Raw genomic sequence first — 24,969 nt, forward strand, 5'->3', positions numbered from 1 at the left:
TGCATGTGTGTGTAACGGATGTCAGTTATTGCATCCGTGCGAGATTATATTGGTAAAACTCACACTCTGGCACCACAAGAGTTGCGCTGGTCAATGGGCTGACAGCTCAGGCTTTTAACTCGTTGGCTGAAGCTTTCCACTCTCAATCTGTGGACCTTGATTCGATCCAAAAAGAGGCAGATCCAAAGTTAATAAAGGTTTCATAATGTTGACAGTTTGGTGGAACAGATTACTTCAATTTGTGCCTTTCCCTACGTTAGCAATTGGTTCTATATCCAAACACATTGCAAGTTGACTAACTTGTTAAAAAAAGATGTTGAACCACCTGAGTTGTACTGTATTTACAGTATGTATTGACCAACATTCCAAAGCAAATAAAAACAAAGCAATGTGAGATCCATTAAGTCAGTTGTATTTCTGTTGAAACCGTAAGACAGGAGGGAACTCACAGTGAAGGACATGCGCCTTGTTTTGAAAACAATCACTCTGTCGTGTGCCGTGACTCTCTGTGCACTTTGTCTCCACAAAGAAAAGCGGGGAACAGAGAAGAAGTCTGTTTTTGCTGAACTCATAATGAGCAACTATTTATCAGCGAACAAAATACTAGCCCATATTTAGCAGCCAGATTGTTGGAAGTTAGTTGTCTCTGCAGACGTTCTTTAAAGTTAAATTTAATTATGCAAGCAAGTTATTATTGTGATTGATTAATTACAATTCAATTGTTTGATTAATCAGATTTTTTTTTTTATTCATCCTTCTACAGCACAAGAAAAGATGAAGGCTACAATACCTAAAAATAATAGCTTTACTTTTAAAGTGTTTTTTTCCACACTCTGTTATAATTATGTGAGCAACTTTGAGTAGAATGTCAAACTAATATTTTCACAGCCGGGTGTTGTTGGAGATTCAGCAGACTGGAAACATGACAAGCAGGCAAGCAGAGAGCTAAATAACATTTATTTGAATATAAACATAGGAGACACTGAAACATAACAACAAAATGAATCAAGCCAAAGAGTAAAGTGGAGCAGATGCCAAAAATGATTTTGAGCTACAAGTGGGCGGGACATGACGGCTAAAACTACCTAAAACTAATGGTCTGATGCAATAAGAAGGGGGCAGGACTGTCATGATGTGGTGAAACTATTCAGACAAGACCAGGAAGTACAACCAGTAAATATGTATTAGTGATGGGAAGCCCATCTCTTTTCTGAAACTCTGTTATTATAGCACGACTTAATAAAAAGTATTTTAGCGCTTAAGTGACTCCTCAGATTTTCCGTTGCTTATATATTTCTTTCACCAAAATTAACGTTTTTTTGTAAAATTGATAATGTACGAAACATATGATATGTAATAGGAGTGTAAGAATTCATTTTAACAATGACTTGACTCGATATATGGAGTTGCCGATATGATTCAGTCACTTTTTAGCTAAACAAATCAAGCAGTGTGACAGTGAAAACAATACTGGATTCTGGACACTGCAGGTGAAGTTTCCTATATTTTCGATATAAATTAATAATGGATACAGACAAGCAAGTGAACAGCAATTGATTGACAATGCATTCACATCTTATTTTAATAAAGAAAGAGCAACCAACACTTTAGATTGAATTAACAAGAAGAAACACTTTATGCTCACATTTTAAACATTGAAACATTTTTCTTTAAAAGTACAGTAACCAACATTTTACCAGTAGATTTACCTGCTTAATAAAGGTCCCCGACCCGGCCATACAATATCTGTTGTCCACCCCCGTGTCACCGATGATAGACAGGGTCCCTGGTGTGCTAAACGGAAGCTCATCCCTGTTGATGGTGTTTGTACCTCAATTCATAATTTCTATAGCCTCCGTTACCCATCTCTTCTATTTATTTGTTTTATCAAATTACTTCTCCTTGTGTTCCAAGAGTCGGTGCGTTGCAGAACTTGCAACACTGTCACATCCATTCTGTTGGCTGTGTCTTCTGTTGTTTAAGAAGAAGAAGAAACCCTTTATTTGTCCATTCCAACATGTACAAGACACATCAGAACTGAAATTCCATTTTCGGCACAGTCCCGCTAAGAGCAGACATACGTTACGGGGGGGGGGACAAGACGAGACCGCCGACGGATCAGCGCTCCTTAAAAAGACGAGAAAAGGGTGACATTAGGAGAGGGGGGTGGGGGGAGGAAAATATCAGTCTAAGTTAGACCCTCAGTAGGGGTCTAGACTGAGTCCAAGGAAAAAAACTCACATAGCATGGCACACATTAAACATACATATATCACACCAACTTGCAACAGAGGGAGGGGCGGGTTTGAAGAGGCCCGCTGTCGCTCTATAGTACCGCTCAGCCATCCACAGCCCCAGAGGAATTAAGCGGTGGTGAAGGCGTTGATTTCAAGGGTGGGGATTATGCGTGCGTATATGCCCAATTAACTTGGGAGAGATGATGAATGTTTTTGTATGATTTAGGCCGATAAAGTTTGGCTACAGATGTTGTTGACAAAAAGGAAGGTCAAAAGCGACTATCTTTGAGGAGTCTTCGGGAGATTTTCTTCAGAACAGCCTGTCCCCGTATCAAGGCCATTCAGGGAGTCTCAATCGTAGATAAAAAGTAGTTTTTCTTCGAGAAGACAAAATAGTGACTTATCTCCTCTGTTGTCCATGCTGGAATTTCTTCGATTCCAATTAATTATTCCTTTTCTGCAAACTTTTCCAAGATGAGATCCAATTTGCGATTCAACTCAGAAATCGCTCCAGTCTGTGTTCCCACAGCTCGACCCAATCCTTTCATTGCGTTGAACAGCCGTTGGGCCCCTTGAGTGGCTGCCATCGTCTTCCGAATTTGTCGATACACCAGAGCAATGCCCAGCCCAATCAGCAAGTGCCCCGGGATCACAGCTCCAAATAGGTAGATGTCTTCGACGTTCTCGATGGAAAGGGCTGAGAGGCACATGATTCTCCATGTGTTCCAGGAGTCCCTCACGTAACTCGCAGTGATGGTTCCATCAGGGCAGCCAGGCTCCCCCGAACCTCTTTTTCTTGTCAAAAAGACTGTGTCAATTGCGTCAAGAGTCCAGCTGATCATATTCATATTGAAATTTGGATTAGAGAACAGCGCAAAGAAAGATGTTTTTAAAAAAGTTCAGACAAGGACAAAGACAAAGAGGGCAAGCAGGGAAGGAGGGAAGGGAGAGTGCAACCGCCCTCAACAGAGGCTAGAGGGAAATGTTTTAAAGTTTTGTTGCAGCTTTATCATTGTGTTGTGTTGTTTGTATTTGTTGTGGCTTTTGCAATCGTGCTTTAGCTGAAAGTTATGATATTGAAATACCGGCAATGGAGAATTAACAGTCGGAGATACACTCTGTCTTCGATGCTTCCTTAACAAGCAATAACAAACTCAGGGAGTCCAAACACACATACTGTATATACAAGAGCTGCTGATCGCCACAACTCACGTTTAGACACTTAAGTTGACTCAACACACAGACACCCAAACTCTTGCAGGATTTGCACACATCACACACAACAGCACCATCTTTTAAAGGCACACAGACACATGTCACAAATATTACACTATTGTCTTGTGAAGTTTTTTGTTCTTAGGACCTTTATAGACCACCGTAGATATCCGCCATTTTTGTTTTAATGATGCCACAGACGGAAAAAATAGACTTAACGCTTAAAATCTTTATTATTACAACTGCTGAACTTAATATAAAATGTACCGTTCTCTAATCCAATAGTTTCCTTTTTCTAGTATCAATAAAATCGATCCTCTTTTCAAACAATTTTGGATCGATAGTTGTCTCTTGGAAGGCAAACTTGCCAACCACAGATCAATATACTTAAAATTTAGGAATACAAATCCAGCTATCGCTGTATCGATCAATCGTTACATCGCTAATATGTAATGACTCTCGAATTATGGCTATTATTGTGCTGGGTTATGGCCACTGACTGTGTAAGGACTTTGTTGTCCTTACACATGTAAAGTGTCCTTGAGCAAGACACTTCCCTCTTGCTCCTGATGTGTCCTGGTTATCGCCTTACATGGTAGCTCCCGCCATCAGTTCGTGAATGTGTGTGTGAATGGGTGAATGTGGAAGTAGCGTCAAAGCACTTTGGGTTCCTTAAAAAAAGGGGTAGAAAGGCACTATACATGTACAACCATTTACCATTTTTTGCCTTATTGTAACTTTCCACCTTTTTCCAGTGATCACACCTTGCACAGAGTGTTACAGACATACAATATAAAATGTTAAGATAATATATGTACATAACTTATTATACTCAAAATGTAGCAGGGTGCTAATCTTTTTTACTTTACAGTAATGCTGAAATATGACCGTACATAACAACAGCGGTAGCCATCATGAATGCAAGACGTCCGTTAAAAAAAGATTCTGCAAATTACGTTTCTCTGTATTTAGTGGTTTTGCTATTCTAGATGATTTGATCTGCATTGAAACTAGTGTGTGATATTTTGCTTGTTCATGTGTGGAATTTGCATGTTCTCCCTGTAACTGCGTGGGTTCCTTCTAGGTACTCCGGCTTCCTCCCACTTTCTGCATGCACCTGGGGATAGGTTGATTGGCAACACTAAATTGGCCGTAGTGTGTGAATGTGAGTGTGAATGTTGTCTGTCTTATCTGTGTTGGCCCTGCGATGAGGTAGCGACTTGTCCAGGGTGTACCCCGTAAACCGCTCGAAAGCAGCTGAGATAGACTTTATCACCCCCCGTGACCACGAAAGGAACAAGCGGTAGACATGGATGGATGGATCGTTATTGTTCATATCACAATGCCTACAAAATTTCGAAAACGTATTATAGTAAGAATACTTCATGTGTAAGTCCGGCTGCACCTTGTGATTTAATCATTTGTTTTCAGCCTTATCTGTTTAAAAAAAACAGTACATGCAGCAGTGTTTCCCACAGAACGGGAATTCATTTGATGCGGCAGAGGGTGAGGGGGTGAGTGGTGTAGTGGGGGTGTGACCTGGGGGGGCAGTGTCAAAATGATGTAATTGTGTAATTTGCATAATTGGCTATGATGCTTTTTTTTTTATAAATATACAGTATGTCACTTTAAAGACAATTCTGTGTCTTGTCAGGCTGATTATTTTATTACTACATTGTAACACAGACTTGACTTCTACACATATTATTCTGCCTTTCCTGAATATTGGAATTTAGTTTGGCAACTATGTAAAGAGTACTATAAATTAGAGGTGAAAATACAACTTGAGGTTGTTTATTGATTGTCTCTACAATGAAGTTACTGCACATAGAAAAGTTAATTAACATACACATGAAGTGCACATATGTGTAAGAATCATGTTAAATCCACAATATAGTTTAGTATTAACTGAAAAAAAGAAATGCATATATATAGGATAAAGTTTGGCTATTGTGCCGCCCGCCTAACATACAATGGATGACCCCATTGACATGTTAATGGAAAATTCGTATTGCCATGGTTTTAAACTTGTACAAACCTTTAACAAATGTGATTTTAACAGAACAGAATTGACTTGAAACAGCAAAATCAAATCTACACTGTTCAGTATATTCTGCTCAGCCGTTGATTGCTTTTGGATCTTTTGCTTTGTTGCAGGTGTCCCAAGGGGTTTCTGGTGATCTTGGCTGGTATCTGGTAACTGCGGGAAAGGCAGAGGGAATTGTTTTACAAAAGGACTAAGCCGCAACTATGACATCCACAATTTTGGAGACTTGTGTCATGATCCCTTTAGTCATGGCAGAGAGATGAAGAAATTTGTGAGAGTGGCTAGCCAAACAATCACTGTGAGTTATTTGCTCCTGTGGCAGGTAAAGACTCACCATCGGTATGTCTGTTTTTCACAGCTGATATGTAAATTTACCTGGTTCAGTGTTATCTTGCAAATCTGTGTTACACATAGCTTTTAGTTTAAAAACTGGGTTGCTGTATTTCTTTGTAAAGTATACGTGCCTTGGAGGACACAGTTTTGTATTTGGTAAAGATTATATAACACATACATATAATTCTACTGAACTCCACTGCAGCACAATCTAACTTTATGTAGTATGTTACACTGAACTGTTTTTATATTTTTAACTGAGACACGCCACAGCACAGAATTTCCTAAAAGGGAGTTGAAAAAATGTCTTGACTAATGTTATTCACTTAGTCGGCTCAATATCGTTTTCTTTCAGAATCCATGAAGACATGCATTTATGTTTCACCGCTCTCACCTCAAGCTAAAGACGACTTTATTCTTCCCTCACTTCTTGTTCAAAGAAGTCCTATCAGCCAGTTTTCCCATTTAGAATTTGCATGGCTCTCTCTGCATTTATATTAGCTCATTTTAGAATCATTAGATGCGGGCTGTGCTCCTTTGTTTGGTTTTAAATTTAAAAAATCTTCCACCAGGCGGTCTATATCCACCTGAAAGACATTTAATGGCCTTTTGCAAACAAAGCCGTAAAGGTTGTGATACAAAGGGGAAGGAGTTTTTTCAGAAATATGTGTTTTGAAGTGATGGCTGATCGTGATCAGCCGTTGCTTGACATATACATTAACAAGTGGGTAGTGGGAAATGCAGGGAAAAATTATTGAATGCAAGCTTTGGGTTTATGCATAATCAACTATTGTAAATAGAGAGACTTCAAAAGACAAGTAAAATTTTGATTCACCCACAAACCTGGATTCTGTTGTCAATGTACTTGTTTTAACTGCAAAGGTGTTCTTCAATTACTGTTCTTGCTAGGTCGGATGCAACACATGTTGGGGATTTGGAATTGATCAATTTTGAACTAATAAGGCATATCTTATTTATGTCCAAGTGCCCTGCCGTATTCATTGTGTAACTACTTTAAGACAATTATTGTTAACTTACTTAATAGCAGTGCCTTTGCTCAATGGATTTGAACACAATCAAAGAAAACAATTGGGACTGGCAAGGTATTTGTTTTCTTTGTCAAAACACTTTTCTCTGCAAAGAGCTTAAAAGAATGTGGCAACAATTCCAGAACACTGCATACGCACTGAGGGCCTGATCTACTAAGATCCAAATACCACACGCTGAACACTGTGCAAATTATAAAATGTAATGTACCATTAATGGTTGTGTTGCACGCGATTTACAAACCCCGTTTCCATATGAGTTGGGAAATTGTATTACATGTAAATATAAACTGAATACAATGATTTGCAAATAATTTTTAACCCATATTAAGTTGAATATGCTACAAAGACAACATATTTGATGTTAAAACTGATAAACATTTTTTTTTTGCAAATAATCATTAACTTCAGAATTTGATGCCAGCAACACGTGACAAAGAAGTTGGGAAAGGTGGCAATAAATACTGATTAAGTTGAGGAATGCTCATCAAACACTTATTTGGAACATCCCACAGGTGTGCAGGCTAATTGGGAACATGTGGGTGCCATGATTGGGTATAAAAGCAGCTTCCATGAAATAATAAGTAATTCACAAACAAGAATGGGGCGAGGGTCACCGATTTGGAAGCAAATTGTCGAACAGTTTTAGAACAACATTTCTCAACGAGTTATTGCAAGGAATTTAGGGATTTTACCATCTACGGTCCGTAAAATCATCAAAAGGTTCAGAGAATCTGGAGAAATCACAGCACTTAAGCAATGATATTGTAAAGAATATCACCACATGGGCTCAGGAACACTTCATAAAACCACTGTCAGTAACTACAGTTGGTCGCTACATCTGTAAGTGCAAGTTAAAACTCTACTATGCAAAGCGAAACCCATTTATCAACAACACCTAGGAACGCCGCTTGCTTCGCTGGGCCCGAGCTCATCTAAGATGGACTGATGCAAAGAGGAAAAGTGTTCTGTGGTATGACGAGTCCACATTTTAAATTATATTTGGTAATTGTGGACGTGGTGTCCTCCGGAACAAAGATGAAAATAACCATCCGGATTGTTATAGGCGCAAAGTTCAAAAGCCAGCATCTGTGATGGTATGGGGGTGTATTAGTGCCCAAGGCATGGGTAACTTACACATCTGTGAAGGCACCATTAATGCTGAATGGTCCATACAGGTTTTGGAGCAACATATGATGTCATCCAAGCAACGTTATCATGGACGCCCCTGCTTATTTCAGCAAAACAATGCCAAGCCACGTGTTACAACAGCGTGGCTTTGTAGTAAAAGAGTGCGGGTACTTTACTGGCCCGCCTGCAGTCCAGACATGTCTCCCATCGAAAATGTGTGGCGTATTATGAAGCGTAAAATACAACAACAAGACCCCGGACTATTGAACAACTTAAGCTGTACATCAAGCAAGAATGGGAATAATTTCCACTTTCAAAGCTTCAACAATTATTTTCCTCAGTTCCCAAACATTTATGGAGTGTTGTTAAAAGAAAAAGTGATGTAACACAGTGGTGAACATGCCCTTTCCCAACTACTTTGGCACGTGTTGCAGCCATGAAATTCTGGGTTAATTATTATTTGCAAAAAAAATAAAGTTTATGAGTTTGAACATCAAATATCTTGTCTTTGTAGTGCATTCAATTGAATATGGGCTGAAAAGGATTTGCAAATCATTGTATTCCGTTTATATTTGCATCAAACACAATTTCCCAACTCATATGGAAACGGGGTTTGTACAAAGACTGCATGGACAATTGATAACAAGTGCATGAATGGCGCATTTTGCGTGTACTACACGGCTTTTCCCATGGAGACACATTTACTTCACATTCATCTTACCATACTGTGGTGTTTTGCTATGTTTTGCAGCAGACATGTACCACTTTTTCTGGGCATTTTGGAAGCGGTCTGGCTTTGCCTCTGCAGTGGAACTCACTTTTCTAATGTTTTGAATGCGTAATGTTCCAGCCAAAAGAAAATGCATATTGCAAAAATGTTTTTCATACAAACATATTTAAAAAAATTGATGTAATTCGAAAAAAACAGACACCAAAATGCATCAATTGAATTTGTTTTAATTATCTCCTTAAGTATTTTTTGTTTTTGTTTTAACCCTTTGAATTCCCATTTGGACGATTATGTCAGTTTTTTAAATTTTGAAATATTAATTATTCTCAATTTTCTGTATTAAAATAAATACATTAAACTATGACAAAGTAAAAAAAAAAATGAATCCAAAAATGTTTTATACACTCTCAACTCCCTGGGGATTTAGCGGTACTTTGCTGGGGACTCTCTTTTTGGCAGTGATATTTTGATGTTAAGAGAGAATTGAACATAAAAATATTAAAATTGAAAGTGATAAAAAAAAAAAAACTTGTTTATTTGGAGTAACACAAAGCTAAGGCCAAACAATTATCCCAAAATTTCCTAAAATGACAAAAAGTGCCCAATATACACTCAGGGTTTTATATATATATATATATATATATATATATATATATATATATATATATATATATATATAGTTTAGCCAAGTCTCACCCCCCGCCAAACTACAAAAAAAACGCGACTTATAGTCAGAAAAATACGGTAATGCCTTTTTTTAGACTGCATTCTTTGACTTTTAATTTCCGGCCCTCAGTTGAAAATATTTTGGACACCCCTGGCATTGATAAACTAATGTATTGCTCCATTGTGAGGAAATAAATGTACAGGGTCTGTTTCTTTTAGCACTTACTATTAAAATATGGTTTAAATTAGCTCCATTACGCTTAAAATGACCTTCAGTTACTTTAGCTAGCAACTTACTGAATTTTATCATACATCTTTCCAGTTTGCACACGATGCTGGAATTGAGCAAACAACGACACAGAGACACGTGAAGTTAATGCAGCTTTAATACATACCTCTACATTTCATAAGAAAGGATCAACTGTAGCTTTGCATTCCCTTTTCATTAATAAAGCATCACTCCTTTGTACTGTTCCCCCCTCTCTGTTTTATTTATATGTATAAATATACTGTATATGATCTGTATATAACCATTTACATGTCAAATGTTATCGTTATTGTTCAAAATATAATGAATTAACTACTCTTATGTACAAAGTTTGTCTAACATGTTTGACCGTCAGAAATACATTGCTTCGGTTAAAATGTTGGGTGAATTGAAAACATCAACGCTATTTAAATTATATTACAATTTGGTTTGTCATCTCGATATTCTGCAGGCATATGCAATATACTTTTTCAGCAACATTTTATAGTTTAAATATCAAGACCACAGCCACTACTGTACTCGAAAACAAAAACAAAGTAGCGATGATGCTACACAAAACATGAATCTTTAATTCTGGGTTCATTGTCTTTTCTTTCATTACTGGTCTCAGGGATAATAGTAGTCAGAGGGGAGCGATGAGGTCATCTTCGAATACCAGATGCTACTAGTATTTGCAACTGAAAAAACAGTAAAAACCTGCATGTCCATTAAGGGTTGACTCTCGACCTTGCCCTACTTGCAGGATGTAATTGTTGAAGATGTGCTCGGAGAGGAGCTGTCATAGAGTTGCCATGGAGGCGCTGGCATGATCGCAACAAACCTTGGTGGATCCTTGGTGCTCCATCAGCAGGCTTAATTTCAGAGTGGGAGGGGCCAAATTAAGTTCTGCGAAAAGAAGACGTGTGAAACATAACTTTGTGAAGAAATTGTGTAAGATTGTGTAAATCCTGCATTGCTTATAGAGTATAACCTTATAGATGATCAATAGACTGCACACGATTTGTTTTCTTTGGGAACATATGCTATCATTAAAGTACATTTTATCTTGGAAGTATCTTTATCAGAAGATGACAAGATGTACGGACACACTTTTTTTTGGGACTGATTTGTCTCGTCATATCTAAGAACCTACCTGGGGTGACCGCAGATCTGCTTAGAAGAGACCACAGTCTTTAAGGTTCTCCTTGATGATGATGTCTGTGACAGCGTTGAACACAATCTCGACGTTCTTTGTGTCTGTGGCACAAGTCAAGTGGGAATAGATTTCTTTCACGCCCTTCTTCATGTTCAGTTCCTCAAACTGCGCCTTGATGTAGTTGCTGGCATCTTCATACGTGTTTGAACCTGGAATAAATAAACATCACTTGTCACATACTTTTTAGCAACTTTAGCATCTTGGTCAAATCTTTTGAAACCCTGAGCTGATCGATATTTCAATCTATAATATTGGTGGACCAGTCAGGACACCTGTTTTGCTATGGTGGGACATAAAGGTTGTGTTCAGTGCTTGAAAAATCAGTCGAGGTTTGTCACTGTTTTAGTTTCTGGTTACTAATTTGAGTTTTCAACAGCAGCTTAAAAACAACAGTGTTGTCAAAATTGGTTTAAAGTTGTCATACTTGATTATCTAAAACAGGGGTCTCAAACATGCGGGCCAATTGCGTCCCACGAGAAGTTATTATGCGGCCCGCGCTTTGATATGACAATTTAATGTTGGTGCGGCCCGCGAGTTTAATATGAACAGCGCTTGACAGCGTCATACTTGCCAACATCCCCAATTTTCCATGAAGACCCCTGAATTTCAGGGCACCAATTCTCTCGAAGCCCCTGTCAATTTTTAGCAGATCAACAATATTCAGGTGGTGCCATAACGGCACTGCCTTTAGTGCCCCCTACATCCTGAACTGACAGCGTGCAAGCCCAGTTGTATGTTGCATCTGGCCATGTGAGACGCACATGTGGTATAGCAAGATATATTTGATCAACAGCTACACACATCACACTAAAGGGGGGCCGTAAAACATTTTTTTAACACTGTTACACTTATGTGCCAGACTGTGAACCCACACCAAACAAGAATGACAAACACATCTCGGGAGAACATCCGCATCGTGACACAACATAAACACACCAGAACTATTACCCAGAATCTAACTCTTCCGGGCTACAATATACACACCCCCACCCTCCCTACTTGCGTCGGTTGAGGTGTTGTATATTGTATCCCTGCAAGGTGTTCTGGGTATTTGTTTTCTTGTGTTTAAGTTGTGTTAGAGTGCGTAAATTCTCCCAAAAAGGGTTTGTCATTCTTGTTTGGTGTGGGTTCACAGTGTGTCGCATATTTGTAACAGTGTTAAAGTTGTTTATACGGACACCATCAGTGTGACCTGTGTGGCTGTTGAACAAGCACGTCTTGCAGTCACGTACGTAAAACTTTTCAAAGCTCACACAACATGATAAGGAGCCGGCACATTGGTTGAGTAATATAAAAGCGTGCGCGATGACATGTAGTGGAGCAGTAGTCTTCTTTTGGGGGGTGCGCGGACCCCTGAAGGTACTTGAAGGTATGCCAAGGGACAAGTGAGATTTATTAAAAACATTCTAAAAAACAGCAGCAATTCATAAATCATTTATACATATGTTTATTGAATAATACTTCAATAAAGTATGAATGTAAGTTCATAAACTGTGGAAAAATAATACAACAATCCAACTTTCAGTGTTGACAGCTAGACTTTTAGTGGACATGTCCCATAAATTTTGATGTTAAAGATTTATTTTTTTGTGAAGAAATGTTTAGAATTAAGTTCATGAATCCAGATGGACCTCTATTACAACCCCCAAAGAGGGCACTTTAAGTTGATTACTTCTATGTGTAGAAATCTTTATTTATAATTGAATCGCTTGTTTATTTTTCAACAAGTTTTTTTAGTTATTTTTATATCTTTTTTTCCAAATAGTTCAAGAAAGACCACTACAAATGAGCAATATTTTGCACTGTTATACAATTTAATAAATCAGAAACTGATGACATAGTGTTGTATTTTACTTCTTTATCTCTTTTTTCCAACCAAAAATGCTTTGCTCTGATTAGGGGGTACTTGAATTAAAAAAAATTTCACAGGGGGTACATCACTGAAAAAAGGTTGAGAACCACTGTTGTAGAGGACGTTAAAAGCACTGCAGTCACGGCAGCCCTTAATAATGTCGGCCGGGTGAAAATTGGGAAAAATTCGGGAGAATTGTCAGGAGGTGCACTGAAATTCAGGAGTCTTCTGGAAAAATCGTGAGGAATGGCAAGTATGTTGCTAGGGCGGGAAAGCATTCATAGAAGGTGAATTCATTAAAATTACATGTTGGATTTTTTAAGAAATCTTTTCTTGCGGCCCAGCCTCACCCAGTTTCTGCATCCAGTGGTCCACAGGTAAATTGAGTTTGAGACCCCTGATCTAAAACAAACTGGGTCTAACAGGTATTTGAGTGACTTTGGCAGAGGTGTCTCGACTTTTTCCACAAAACTTTTTCCAAAAATCGAAGGATTGACAGTCACACATTAATATTCTCCTTTTGTTTATAAAAAGCTACAACCAATCTGCAACCAATGCACCCTATGCTGTACTAACTTTCTTTGTTTTGACTGTGACCTTAAGTTTTGTTCGTCATTTTCTTATATGTGACCATTAAAGCATTAACAAGTAGTTGTTTGTACCGTCATAGTCTGGAAAGCAGATGCTCAGGTGGACCTTTTTGATCTTCTCCTCAAAAAGATCTTTCTTGTTGAGGAACAAAACAATGGAGGTCAGCGCAAAGAACCTATGGTTGCAGATACTGTTGAATAGATGGAGGGACTCGTGCATGCGGTTCTGAAATGATAAGAAAGGAAGAGAGTCTTAGGCGAGTGGTTTTTAGGATCTTTCTTGACAGCTCGTGGGGTCCAACTCACCACTTCGTCATCCTCGACCAGCACCATGTCATATGCACTGAGGGCGCCGCAAAAGATGATGCAGGTCACACCCTCAAAACAATGGATCCACTTCTTTCTCTCTGACCTCTGGCCTCCTACATCGAACATCCTATGTACCAAAGACAATCTCAGTCGGACTTATAAGGAATGGAAAAGTTTTTCTTTTTCAAAGTGGGTCTTTTACCTGAAATGCAACTCTTTGCAGGAGAACTGTTCTTCAATGATACCAGTTGTTTTGACTCGAGATCGCAGCACATCCTGCTCAGTAGGGAGGTAGTCAGGTTTGCAGATTCTGTCCATTTCGTTGAGGTAACTGAATGATAAAGAGAGTGAAATCTGTCACCTCATTATTGCATTTACTGTGAGGCAGCTTGGTGTCCTCAAGAGTTGAAGACGTGGACTTACTAGCCAGCAGAGTCGTTGAGTTGGTACTCAGCAGCTCTTTCGAATCCGGCCTGCACGCCGGAGTCTTTCCACAACTTCTGGATGACATCAGCCAGCTCAGGAGGCATGGTACCTTCCTCGATGGAGTCGGACAAGTTTTGTAGCTTCTGAGCGTTCTCCTAAAATTCCAGGAAAGTAGAGATCCATCAGAATTTCGTTGTACTTGTGCAACGACAATGAAGAATTTCTTCTTCGACCATCACACTCTCAACTTTCCTGGCTCTGTGAGAAGTGCAGGGAAACCTGAATCGAATGTCTTTAAATTAACTCAACATATCTCGCCAAACTTGCATCGGATAGATTAATTTCTCAAGTGGGTTTTGCTTTTCCTTCGCCGTTTTTGTGAGACCCAGCTTTCACGGTCTCTACTTATACTGAAAATCATGGTCAAGCGAGCTTTTGTCCTTTTATTGTAGGGTACAGCTGTCTCTGTCTTGGTGGCTCATTACAATATAAAGCAACAATAACTACTGTGCAACAGCTGCCTTTTAGCGTGAAGACACTGGTCTCACACACAATTTACCGGTAGGTACACATTCAGTAGTTGTTGTTTTTTTAATTAAAGTAACATTTGTTTACACTTTAATGACATTTATGAATGTTAGAAATTACAATGCATAATGTGTGAATGTGAGTGTGAATGTTGTCTGTCTATCTGCAATGAGGTGGCAACTTGTCCAGTGTGTACACCGCCTTCTGCCAGATTGTAGCTGAGATAGGCTCCAGAATAAGCGGTAGAAAATGGATGGATGGAATATTTACCACTGGACTAAATGCCTCAGTTAATATCACATACTATATCACCAAAGGGTGAGTAGTTTGGCGATATTTAAGTTTTATTTGGTTAATTTGGGACATTTATTTATACTTGTATGGCAGCTGGAAATATTTAAAAGCCAGATTCTTGAATCTGACACCATTGCCATTTCTTTCGATGCTTCGCCCAATATCAAACATCAGCAAGAGTTGAAGAGTTTTAGTTTTGATCGGTTAATTCGGAACACTTATTTATACCTTTATGACAGTTGGGGATATAAAAAAGCATGATGCATACATTTGACGCCCTTGTCGCTTCTTTAGATGCTTTGCCCAACTTTAAACTTCAACTGGGGGTGAGTAATTTGGCTTTAATTTACTTTTATTTAGTTCACTCTGTACATTTATTCAAACTTGTATGACAGGTGGGAATATAAATGTGACATCCTTGCCACTGCCTTAGATGCTTTAACCGACTTCAAACATCAACAAGGGCTGAAGAGTTTTGCTTTACTTTAGCGTGATTTAGTCATTGACAGAACTCTTAGTAATGGTTGATGGCGACCGCTTGACCCTGTATTTTATAGGTAAAAGTTGTTTCTAAATGCAAACAAATTGCTGGGTGGCCAGCATCCCAGAATAGATTGCGTTCCGCCTCAGAGGTTCCATTGTAATTCAAAACTATCTGGTGTAGTCATAGTTGACCTGTGCAGAGGGAGCACCGAAGTCAATGCCCAGAATCTCCATGCCTCTGATGATAGCCAGAGCCGACTGCAGGATGTTGCCATAAATGATGGCTCTGAACTCAAGCTGTTCCTCTTTTGTGTAACCGCCTTGATGCAGAATCCTGTACACAAGATGGTGGAAAGAGTGACGGTGAGTATGTTGGTTGAAGTTTATTTCGAACGCGTACACAGTTTCAATATCATACAGCACATATTTTACATGTTTTCATTTGTGTTGATGAATGCAATACTGCATTAGGTCCACTACATATGTAAACACTTACAAGGCAAAGAGCAACAGAGCCTTCCTGCCTAAAACAAGTGCTGACAAACGGGAGTAAGCGGATGTTTAACCTATTGACCTCAGCTAGGGGCTTCAGCAAAGCCGACATCAAGGCGGGACGTTGAGCCAGCCAACCAATCAAAATAAATCAACTGAGCCGCACTCTTGAGTGCTCACACACAGTGACACAGTGTGGATGGAATGGTAAATGCAATTGAGTCCACTTACTTCATTTGCTTAACGATGGTGCTTTTCCCTGACTCTCCAGCACCTGCAGAGAAAAACAGAGATAGGGGACACAGTTTACCTCTGTTTCTCTTCAACGTTGCACAGACACGGGCTGAGCCATAAAGGGGCAAAATAATGTGCATTGAAACATGTTTTCCTTTACGATATGGTTACTTACGCAAAGGCTCACATCTAAACATTATATTAAAAACATTAAATAAACGGTCTTTATGATGCAGTTGCCCTGCATAATCCTCATGATATAACCGCTCTAAGCATTCATCCACTGTCCCTCTCAGGGTCGTGGGGGTGCTGAAGCCTTTCCCAGCTGCATTCGGGCGGAAAGTGGATACCTCATCACAGATAGACAACTTTCACACACGAGGGACAATTTTAGTGTTGCTAATCAACCTATCCATTCTCATTTAAAACCCCTTACCTTTTCCTATTGATCAATTATTACATACTGGGGGTGGGACTCTTCCAACAACTCACGATTGTCGAGTCAGATTCTTAGGGTGACGATTTTGTTCTGAATTGATTCTCAATCGAACACGATTCTTGATTCAAACCGATTCTCTCAATCTATTATTTAGTGTGAAATGATAAGTTACAGGTAACACAATTTTAAATTTCTTTTTAGCTGCTGACTTGACGTATACGCAGAGTAAGCATAGAAATGGCATCAAAGCATTTAGTTTTTTTAAATTTGTTCGCCAAAAGAAAACAGTTTTTATTTATTTGTATCAATTTTTGAAACGTGAATCCATTTAAAATCGGAATAAAATAAGAATTGCATTTTTTTAGGGCGCCTATTATACACACTGCAGACCACAACAAAGCCTCTAAACAGTTTTTTTTTTTTTAACTAAATGTTTCTTACACATGACTTATTCTTAGTTGTATGTATTTTAACTACTTTGCAGCACTTTGTGAAATATATATTTTTTTTTAAATGTGTTTTGTAAGTAATATGGATCGGGAGTAAGAAAGATATGTCATATTCTCTTGAGAAGCATTATCCTCTGCAGTGGATATTTGTGTTACGCAAATCCCTGCATAATTAAGTTGTCTTTTTAAGCCGCAGTTGAGACTTTTGATCATTTTGAGAAAAACACAATCGCCAAAGCAAAAGCAATTGTTGTTTGTGATGGGGTAAATAGGATGGAACCATTGGAAGGTTTGCTATGATTACTGTTTTTTTTGTTGTAATTTTAAAGACATATAGTGGTTTGTTTTCTGACCATTGCAGACTGTGCACTTGTCGCATAGTTCCCAAGCTTAACTAAGCATTTTCTATATTTTTTAAAATACATTTCAGATATTTTGCTGATTGAATGCGGGAGGAAAGGCATACTGTACAGCAGTTGCTCCTAAACATAATTTCCAACATGCATCAGCTACAGTATGTTTACACCCAGCTGGAATTTAACTGAATAATCATAATGCAAAATGGGACTACTACTATGTGAGGGAAAGTAAGTACATTTCATTTGTAACATGTTTTTTTACAGATAAAATCACAAAGCACTGGTGAAGTAAAACACCAATTTAATTTAAACAACAGGGGCAACGTCATAAAAATATGAAGACAAATTTTCATATTTTTTTCATGTGTCGCTTGAGGGATCAGCAAAGACCACCAACAAGTGGATCTGCCCTAAACCTGTTAGCTAATTGGATTGACGTATCGCTGCTTTGCTGCGATTCATTTAGACCAAAGGCTGTGATCTCTTAAGCGCCAACGTCCTTACATAAGAACTGAAACGTCTGTGCCTCGCTTGTGCTATTTTTTTCTTTTTCAGACTTAGCGTGCTGGTCATAGGTCCCAATTTAAAGCTTGCTTGTAACTCTTTGCAGACTTAATCATTCAACTGCAGAATCTTCTTTATATTCACTATAGACTTGCAGTCGGATCTTACTCCTGCTGTCTAATCTCCTCCATCCCATCTCCACTGCTGACAGGTGCGAGCAGACCTTCTGTCTTCCTAATAAATGAATGCAGCCTGCAAATCCCCTAACATCCAACCAATGTAGTGATGTCTGCCACTTAAATGTGCAGCAAATCAGCCTGCATCCTCATCTGAATATGTCAGGTTTGTTCTGCTTATAACTTCCATCTTCACTGTTGTTATGCATTGTTAAGAATAATTCCTCATCTTAACCTTCTTGCATGTCTCCACTGGACTGCTCTGCAAATGTGACTGTCTTCACAAGTTTGCCAAGAGAGGCAACTCTATATTTTGCATTCCAAACAAGACAACCTCAGAAGTGCACTTACCAAGCAGTAATAATTTGACCGTCTTGGAGTCCTTGTCAGCATCCTCCTGAAGTTGCTTTTCCAACTCCTTGGACTTTTTGTCCTCTGCGCTGGCTCCCGCACCCATGCTTTCGGCCTCCGCAAACTCAAGATCCTCAAGGATGGAAATTTTGCCGGTCCTCGGTGAGCTGCTTTAGAGAATCTTGGCGCAGCACTAATTGTGCCGAAAGTCGATGTCTGGGCGGAGTGGGACTGCTTTGAGGGAGGTGCTTTGGCCTTCCTGGTTTGCTTGGCGTCTTGTCAGTTGAAGATCAGATAAGAGACTCTCAGGGCTCACTTCAATTCACAAGCTCTGCCCAGCAAAGCTTCACCCTTTAATTCCCTCTTCCTAAACCCCTTACTGAGGAGATGACTCTTCCTGATTGGCCAGCCAATCCAATTAGTCTAACGGGGCCTATATGTGAAGGATGTAAAGAAAAGGTAGTGGTCAATTTGTGTCTTTATGACTGATTGAAATACACGGCTGTGAAGTTATGGTTGGCTTCAGAGTGCATAGTGTAGTTATATATGTATAGTTGCCCTATTATATTGTTACATATTCGTCCCTATTTTTAGTTGTTGTCACTTTTTACTAACAAACTTGTTTTAAAGCTCAATAAAAACGTGCTGTAAGTAGTGCTGTCAAATAAAAAAAATTTAAAATCAAATACTGTTGGATTTTTTAAAATTATGTTTCATTTATTTGAAAAAAATCACACAGAATATCAATAAGGGCTGGAAATATAAAAAATGTTTTATTTTAATCAGATTTATTACATTTGTGAAATTTAATTAATCATGATTAATCACTGGTTTTAATTCCAATAAACTTTTTTTTTTTTTTAAAGCCCAATATTTGGACACAAATGCAGGAACATTTTTTAATTTCTTACTTGAATGGAGTCCATTTATTTGCTCAAAACTGTTTTTTTTTTGTTTTTTTGTCATTAATCACATGAGTTAAATCGTTATTTTGGACAACCCTCGTTGTAAATTCTGTAGATTAGGGATTCGTAAACTGGCACACGTACCTAATGTCATGACTGGTTCATTTATCTACTTTTGACTTTTTTTTTTTTTTAATTCATTCTTATTTCTGATTATCATTTTTATATTGATATTATCTTGATTTTGTGTGTACTTAATGTCATATTTTTTTCATTGTGGTACTTTTTCATTGCTCAGAATATTGTTTGTCTTTGGTACACTAATGGGTATATTGTAGGCCTTTGGTTCCTTGCTTTATTTTTGCTGAAAAAAAAAATATATATATATATATATATATATGTATATATTTATATTGCTCTTTTTTATTTTTGGTATGACTATTATTAAGTAAATTCCAAGTTATTGTTTTTTGTTGTTGCTATTTTTGTAGTACAAAGAATATTGTTTGTCTTTGGTACACTAGTGGGTATATTGTAGGCCTTTGGTTCCTTGCTTTATTTTTGCCTATATATATATATTTTTTTTTTATATATATATATATTGCTCTTTTTTATTTTTGGTATGACTATTATTATGTAAATTCCAAGTTATTGTTTTTTGTTGTTGCTATTTTTGTAGTACAAAATCTTATTATTGATCATGCAGTAGAAAAATGGATGGATGGAGGGATGGATGGATGTTGTATTGCATTGTAATCTTTTGTTTTGTGGTTATGTGATGTTTTTTGCCTGGACCCCAGGAAGAATAGTTTGTATTGCGGTGTAGACTAATGGGGATCCTTAATAAACTAAACTAAACTAGTGGTACGCATGCTTCTTCTAGTGGTATCTCAAAATAATCACTTAAATAAATAATCAAACACAGTGTTACTGTTCAAACTGTGTGTAATTTTACAGTGGCAAAAAATCTTAAATGTGTTTGTTAAATAAAACCTTGTGTTTTTAATGATTATGTAAGCCAACTACGCGACTGTATTTTATTGTTGGTGATTATGGTGGTACTTGAAGAGCCAAGTGTTTTGTGTGGTGGTACTTGGTGAAAAAGGTTTGAGAACCACTACTGTAGAGTATAGTATCTATTGTACGATTCTAATAATGTGTATGAAATTGCAATTGCTGTACAAATGTGCTGCTGAAATTGAAACACGTAATGCATGTATTTGTAAATATGATTAAGTAAATGTGCTTTAATTCAACAATAAGCTGGTTTTGTTACAGTGTTGCAAAGTCAATGCAAAATCATGGGTTGATGAGGTATGTATGAGTTAGTTTTTTAAAATTCTAATATATATATATACATATATATATATGTATGTATGTATGTATGTATGAATGCATGTATATATGTATATATGTATGATACTTATTGCAGCTTTTATTTATATATTAGACGCCTTTTACTTAATATGCACAAGCACTGTTTTTAATATGTGATAATGCCTTTTATATTGTGTTTTGTTTGTTTTATGTACTGTATGTGATTGTATGTCTTTTTGGATGTTGGAGTCTGCAATAAAGCTTGATTAATGTAATAATGTAAAATAATGAATTATGAAAAATAGTTGCAAGGTACAGCTTCAAAAAAATGGTGTCATTAAATTCATAAAAAATGCGGACGGAAGGGCATAACATTGGACTGACAAGTTTAATGTTACCTGTAAACATACAATTTGTGCTCTTCATATTTAACCTGAGGAGCATTATTTTTGCAAGACCCCAAAAATGACAATATAGCATGTTTAGTTAGGCAACTATAATATTCAGATTATGAATGAGGCCGTGTAAATATGTAGAAAATAAGGAAACATGTTTATCTGTTTCCACAGTAAACTTATTCATGTCAAAATATGACAAAAAGTGTTATAGCGCAGGGCGGTTAAGCATTCACGCTTTCAGCCGCGTTGCATTCGCTGACCGGTGGGCTCTTGACAGCGGTCACATGGACGAGCAAGGAGGTAAGCATTAAGGTCTTGTAAACGTCTTACAGCTAATACGTTTAAGTCCCAGGTGGTGTGTTGTACTGATAAATAGAGCAACTGTCACTGCACCGTGCTCTTCTGTTGGCTGTAAGTGTTTGCATGATCTCAATGTTTTACACGGGGTTGCGTAATCACTTTCAATCACTTTTTCAACAAAGTACCCTTTCTCTCCTGTGAGAGATGCAGGGAGAAGATGAGCAGGGGATAAGGTCAGACATGAAGAGTTGACGGGGGGAGTTCAGTGTACGGGTGTTGTGGCTTTGCATGTTGCATGAGCTCTGACACTTACACTACATACTGCTGGTGTACTTTCCAATCTCTCTAAATTGCCCACAGGTGTGTGAATGCTTGATTGTCTATATGTGTCCTGTGATTGACTGGTGACCAGTGCAGGGTGTGTACTGTGCACGCTTATCACCAAAAGTCAGCAGGTATAGGCTCCCGCTCACCCGTGACACCAGAAAAATGGAAAGATCAGCGTTTGTTCAAACGTTTTCCACAATGGGCCGCATTGAGATCAATTGAAGGATGATACATTGTCTACATTAAAGATACTAAAAGCAAACCCAAAAATGTCAATATATGCTAAGCCAGCTGAACAAAATATTTACGTTAGTTTTGTGTTATTGTCAAGTTTCAAACACTGATGACATCTATTGAACAGACGAGAAGCAAGGAATCATGCAGGGACAGAGTTCAATTTGGCTCAATGAGGAGACACGTGTTTTGGGCTGTATTCTAGTTACAGATCCAAACTACATTCTAAAAGTCCAGCCTGCGTGCTTCCTCTATTTATTTACAGTTAGACACAATATATGATTATACAAAAATGCAAATGTGTTGACGCTGGTGATATCGTCTTGTCTCTACTTTGTCTGCGTCACGGTGGTGTTCGGCCTGGGCAGTCAGCAGACTGGCTTGCAGTCTTTTGGATTGCCAGGTTTGCACGGACAAAGAAAAAAACTACTTCAGCACAATTGACAATAATTATAGCAACGGCCCTTAAGAATAAAAGTTGTGTGATAATATACGTATACATAATTATTCAAACAGTTATACAGTAGGTGACAAAGTAAACGCATGCTATATCTAATAACTAGGGCTGTCAAAAATAAGGACTTGACTCCTGCGATTAATCACATAAAATATTGCATCAATCATATATACCAAGCTTAATCACGCAATTTAATTTGACTACTCCTTTTCCTTCTTATCCATTCTAATAATAAAATGTCATTTTCTTTTATTAAGGTAATTGCAATTTTTAAGTCGATTAAATGTAGTTAATGCATGTGATTAATCACAAAAAGTTATCGCATTTATCATGTTTCAGCACAGATTATTCACCCAATTGATTTTGACCCCATTGCTGTGCTCTTTGACAAAAATGGCTTTCTAACACACCCCGATGGGACACCAGATAATACGGTTAACACATTTTTTAGCAAATAAATCATGTATATATGATTTATCCATCCATTTTCCACCATTTGAGCAAATTTTAACCAGACAAAACAGGAGGAATGTAAACATAAGCAGAAAGACTCTAATATTCACGTTTATAATTAGGCTGTCAAATTTAACATGTTATCGCACGAGAATAATCACATTAAAGTTATCACACTAACACTAACTAGCACTAACTCCATCACTACAAGTGAAAAATATGGGCATCGATTTCGATTGTGACTGTTGTGTACTAGACAAAGGGAAGGAAGCTACACCAGGACAGAACTGCGGTTTTAGAAGGTTTATTAAAACCTTTGATGAATGTGTGGGGTGTGTATGATACCACTAGAGAATGAATGCGGACTATGTATGGAAATTACCAGAGGGTCTTCTCTGTGCTTGCTGGATGTATCTTTCGTCGAATCCAAGGGGGAAGGCAAAGAGGCAGTCAACACGGAGGCAAACGGTCTGGGACTGGAGAGAGGCAACGATGTCCGGGTCCAAGCAGTGGTCATGGATCGGGGAGGGCAAGCAAAGATCCAGGAGGAGGTCGTGAGGCAGGACACGTTCACAGAAGACACTGTGGAAAACACAAAAAACATCAAGTCGGGATCGAGGAAGAGCACAAGAAGGCGAGCAAAGAACAAGGGAGGAGTGCCAGACGTGATGCTTACTCAAGGGAGATTGGCTACGTTCTGGCGAAGGTCTCCTGGCTTCACTGGTCTTTTATGCCGCTCCCTCTCGTCAAGTCCAGGTGTTTTGATTGATTGTGTGCAGGCTCGGTGCTGCGTGGGCGTGCTGCGCTCAGCACGAGTGGAGGCGTGTCTGAACACGCTGTCAGCGGAGGAACGTCTTAGCGCGCTGTCCGAGGAAACGCGGGTTCGACTCCGCGTCATGACAGTGACCTTAGTTTTATACCAGATATAAAAAATATAACAAAATATCATCTTAACAATATAGCCAGAGTTCGCCTAATTCTCTCTCAGGGCAACACCGAGACAGTAATGCATGCTTTTATCATTTTATTCCAAGTCGTATAGATTATTTTAACACCCTTGCTTTCTGGTCTTTCTAAAAGGGTTATTGCACCTTTACAATTACTCCAAAATTCAGCGGCACGTGTCCTGATGAAGACCAGAAGGCGGGCTCATATTACACCAGTTTTAAAATCTCTGCATTTGCTCCCGGTGTGTTTCAGGATCCATTTTCGTCTTATGGTTTGGAAATGTTTTTTATGGTATTGGGCCTTCTCATCTTTCAGATTTGCTTTTACCCTATGAACCTTCCAGGCCCTGAGATATTTCGGCACTAATCTCCTAATTATTCCAAAAGTCAGGACACAAGTCATGGGATGGCATCTTTCCACCATCATGGCCTCTGTCTATGGAACAGCTTGCCGGAGGACCTCAGGGCTGCAGAGAACGTTCAGGTTTTTAAGAACCGGCTGAAGACCTACCTTTTTGATTTGGCTTTTACCTGATATTAATTATTTTATTGAACTCATTTGTATTGTACTTTTTATCCTATTAGTAATGCAATATTTTGTTTAGTTTTATGTATTATATTTATTTCTATTAATCTTCGTATGTCTTATATTTTATTTTTTATCTCTACTCATGGTTCGTACTATTTTCCAAGTTGTATTATTTTTATTTTCCAACGTTCCTCAGATGAGCCATCTGCCTCTGGGGTTATCGGCCGTGCTTGTGGGGGTGCCTTTGTCTCAGCGTTCTGGTGGCCATGGTCTGATGACCTCCTAGTGCAGATGGCTCCCGTGATAGTGTTTACTCACATGTCTCCTTTGTACTCAGCCATACAATCGTTTGTCCATATAGTTGTGTGCGTGTGTGTGTGTGTGTGTGTGTGTGTGTATGTGTGTGTTTGATATTTGTGTCCGTGCGTGCATATGTTATAAAGGGGGATATGGGTCATCGGAGTATTGTTTTTAACTTTGTAAAGCACGTTGCATTGTATTTCTTTTATGTATGAAAAGTACTTTATAAATAAACTTTGATTGATTGATTGATTGATTGAATGATTGATGTCTAGGATGGTGGACGCTGTAAATCAAACCTGGAACCCTCAGGTTACTGGCAAGGTCGTTCTACCATATGAGCCGTCTAAATGTTGTTACCAAATTTTGAGCAAATAAGGTACGTATGTATGATTAATCATGATTAATCACAATTCAAAAGTGCGATGAATCTGACTTAAAAAGGAATC

At 38.3% G+C, this 24,969-nt stretch overlaps 2 protein-coding genes across 2 annotated transcripts in view; one reads left to right on the forward strand and one right to left on the reverse strand.

Moving 5' to 3' along the window:
- LOC133554629 (guanine nucleotide-binding protein G(i) subunit alpha-1-like) overlaps positions 1 to 6,673 on the forward strand; it is a 49,181-nt gene extending 42,508 nt beyond the window's left edge. Inside the window, exon 9 of the mRNA XM_061903598.1 lies at positions 5,609 to 6,673. The gene's annotated coding sequence lies outside the window, so the exon portion shown is untranslated. The remainder of the gene's footprint in view (positions 1 to 5,608) is intronic.
- A 3,099-nt stretch (positions 6,674 to 9,772) lies between these two features.
- Positions 9,773 to 18,686, reverse strand: gnat2 (guanine nucleotide binding protein (G protein), alpha transducing activity polypeptide 2). The gene is made up of 9 exons (XM_061903599.1): positions 18,354 to 18,686; positions 16,073 to 16,115; positions 15,542 to 15,683; positions 14,042 to 14,199; positions 13,821 to 13,949; positions 13,616 to 13,745; positions 13,382 to 13,535; positions 10,805 to 11,016; positions 9,773 to 10,557 (listed from the first exon to the last, which is right to left on the reverse strand). The coding sequence occupies exons 1-8, from the start codon at positions 18,457 to 18,459 to the stop codon at positions 10,826 to 10,828; spliced, it is 1,053 nt and encodes a 350-aa protein (XP_061759583.1). The 5' UTR covers positions 18,460 to 18,686; the 3' UTR covers positions 9,773 to 10,557; positions 10,805 to 10,825.
- Positions 18,687 to 24,969: the final 6,283 nt, after the last annotated feature.

The sequence above is a fragment of the Nerophis ophidion genome, linkage group LG06, assembly GCF_033978795.1.
Source record: "Nerophis ophidion isolate RoL-2023_Sa linkage group LG06, RoL_Noph_v1.0, whole genome shotgun sequence".
Taxonomy (NCBI): domain Eukaryota; kingdom Metazoa; phylum Chordata; class Actinopteri; order Syngnathiformes; family Syngnathidae; genus Nerophis; species Nerophis ophidion.